Here is a 1,462-nt window from a genome sequence, read left to right as displayed (position 1 = left end):
TTAAAAATATAGCTTATTTTTCAATTTTTCTAGGGCCTCTTTTACGTCTTTGTTCCGCAAACTATAAATCAGAGGGTTTAACATAGGAATCACAAGAGTGTAAAACAATGAGGTCATTTTGTCTTCATCTAGAGAGTACGAAGAACTCGGCCTGAAATACATAAAGAGCAGAGTTCCCTGGAAAATTGCCACAGCAGTTAGGTGGGAGGTACAGGTGGAGAAAGCTTTGAACCTCCCTTCAGCAGAGTGGGTTTTCAAGACTGAAAGGATGATGTAACAATAAGAGACAAGAACTCCTGAAATTGTACTCAGCTCAATGAAACCAAAAACAATAAACACCACCAACTCATTGACCTGTATATCAGAGCAGGAGAGGAGTAAAAGTGGAGGTAAATCACAGAAGAAATGGTTAATCACGTTTGACCCACAGAAGCATAAGCGGAATGCTAATGCCGTGTGGATCAGAGCGTCTGCCATTCCCACCAGGTAGACCCCCGCCATGAGCAGGGCGCCCCGCCTGCTGGACATGCTGACCGCATAGAGCAGGGGGCTGCTGACGGCCTCGTACCGGTCATAGGCCATCACTGCCAGCAGGAGACACTCAGAGTCCGCAAAGATACAGAAGACCAAGAACTGCAGCGCGCAGCCACAGAAAGAGATTGACTTGTTCTTGGCAAATAGGTCCACGAGCATCTTAGGGCCGATGGCTGTGGAATAGCAGAGGTCACAGAAGGAGAGGTGGCTGAGGAAGAAGTACATGGGTGTGTGCAGCTGGGGATCCATCCGAATCAGGGTTATCATTCCAAGATTTGCCAGAAGGTTGACGAGATAAACAAGGAGAAACACTGTAAATAGGATCACTTTGTTCTCAGTGTTCTCAGTAATTCCCAAGAAAATGAACTCAGTAAAGGAGGAGCAATTCTCTCTACTCATTCTTCTTTGTTCTTTTCTAAAGTTGTAGCAAGTGATCAAGAAAAGGACATGTTATGTGTAACACTTCTGCACATCTGCAAAATATCATGAGATAGAGCATGATTTTATTCTATAATTATATTTTTATATTTAGAAAATAATTCATGATAGGTGAACATACACTTGAAGAGAGATAGCTGTATACTAAGCAATAATAAAAATTATCTGGAATTGAACTTTGAGAAATAGTGATGTAAATTTAGATATCATTCATGAGGTATGCTACTTTCTACAAGCTCTTCTCTGAGCATTATTTTCCTTATCTCAGTGGGTAGATATTGGTCAATTTCACTCTCCTTATCTCTTCAAAATAATTTGTAAGAGACACCGGTGATAGAGAAGCCAGGTTTAAGACGTGAGACTAAGCATTTTCTATGCTTGAAAATATTCACTTGAATACAAAAAATGATTAGAAAAGATAATTACAAAATTTATGTTTCTCAAAAACACATGATCAATTTAAGAGTCTTTAACTTAGTTCCAGAAACAA

The 1,462-nt window shown here is 40.1% G+C and overlaps 1 protein-coding gene across 1 annotated transcript; it reads right to left on the bottom strand.

Annotated features, from left to right (window-relative positions):
- LOC122675319 (olfactory receptor 5W2-like) lies at positions 1 to 936 on the bottom strand. Its single transcript, XM_043873924.1, has one exon. The coding sequence runs from the start codon at positions 931 to 933 to the stop codon at positions 1 to 3; it is 933 nt and encodes a 310-aa protein (XP_043729859.1). The 5' UTR covers positions 934 to 936.
- Between the last annotated feature and the right edge of the window lie 526 nt (positions 937 to 1,462).

The sequence above is a fragment of the Cervus elaphus genome, chromosome 1, assembly GCF_910594005.1.
Source record: "Cervus elaphus chromosome 1, mCerEla1.1, whole genome shotgun sequence".
Lineage (NCBI taxonomy): Eukaryota > Metazoa > Chordata > Mammalia > Artiodactyla > Cervidae > Cervus > Cervus elaphus.
The sequence above is the reverse complement of the archived record's forward strand: the minus strand, read 5'-3'. Positions and strand labels throughout refer to the sequence as shown.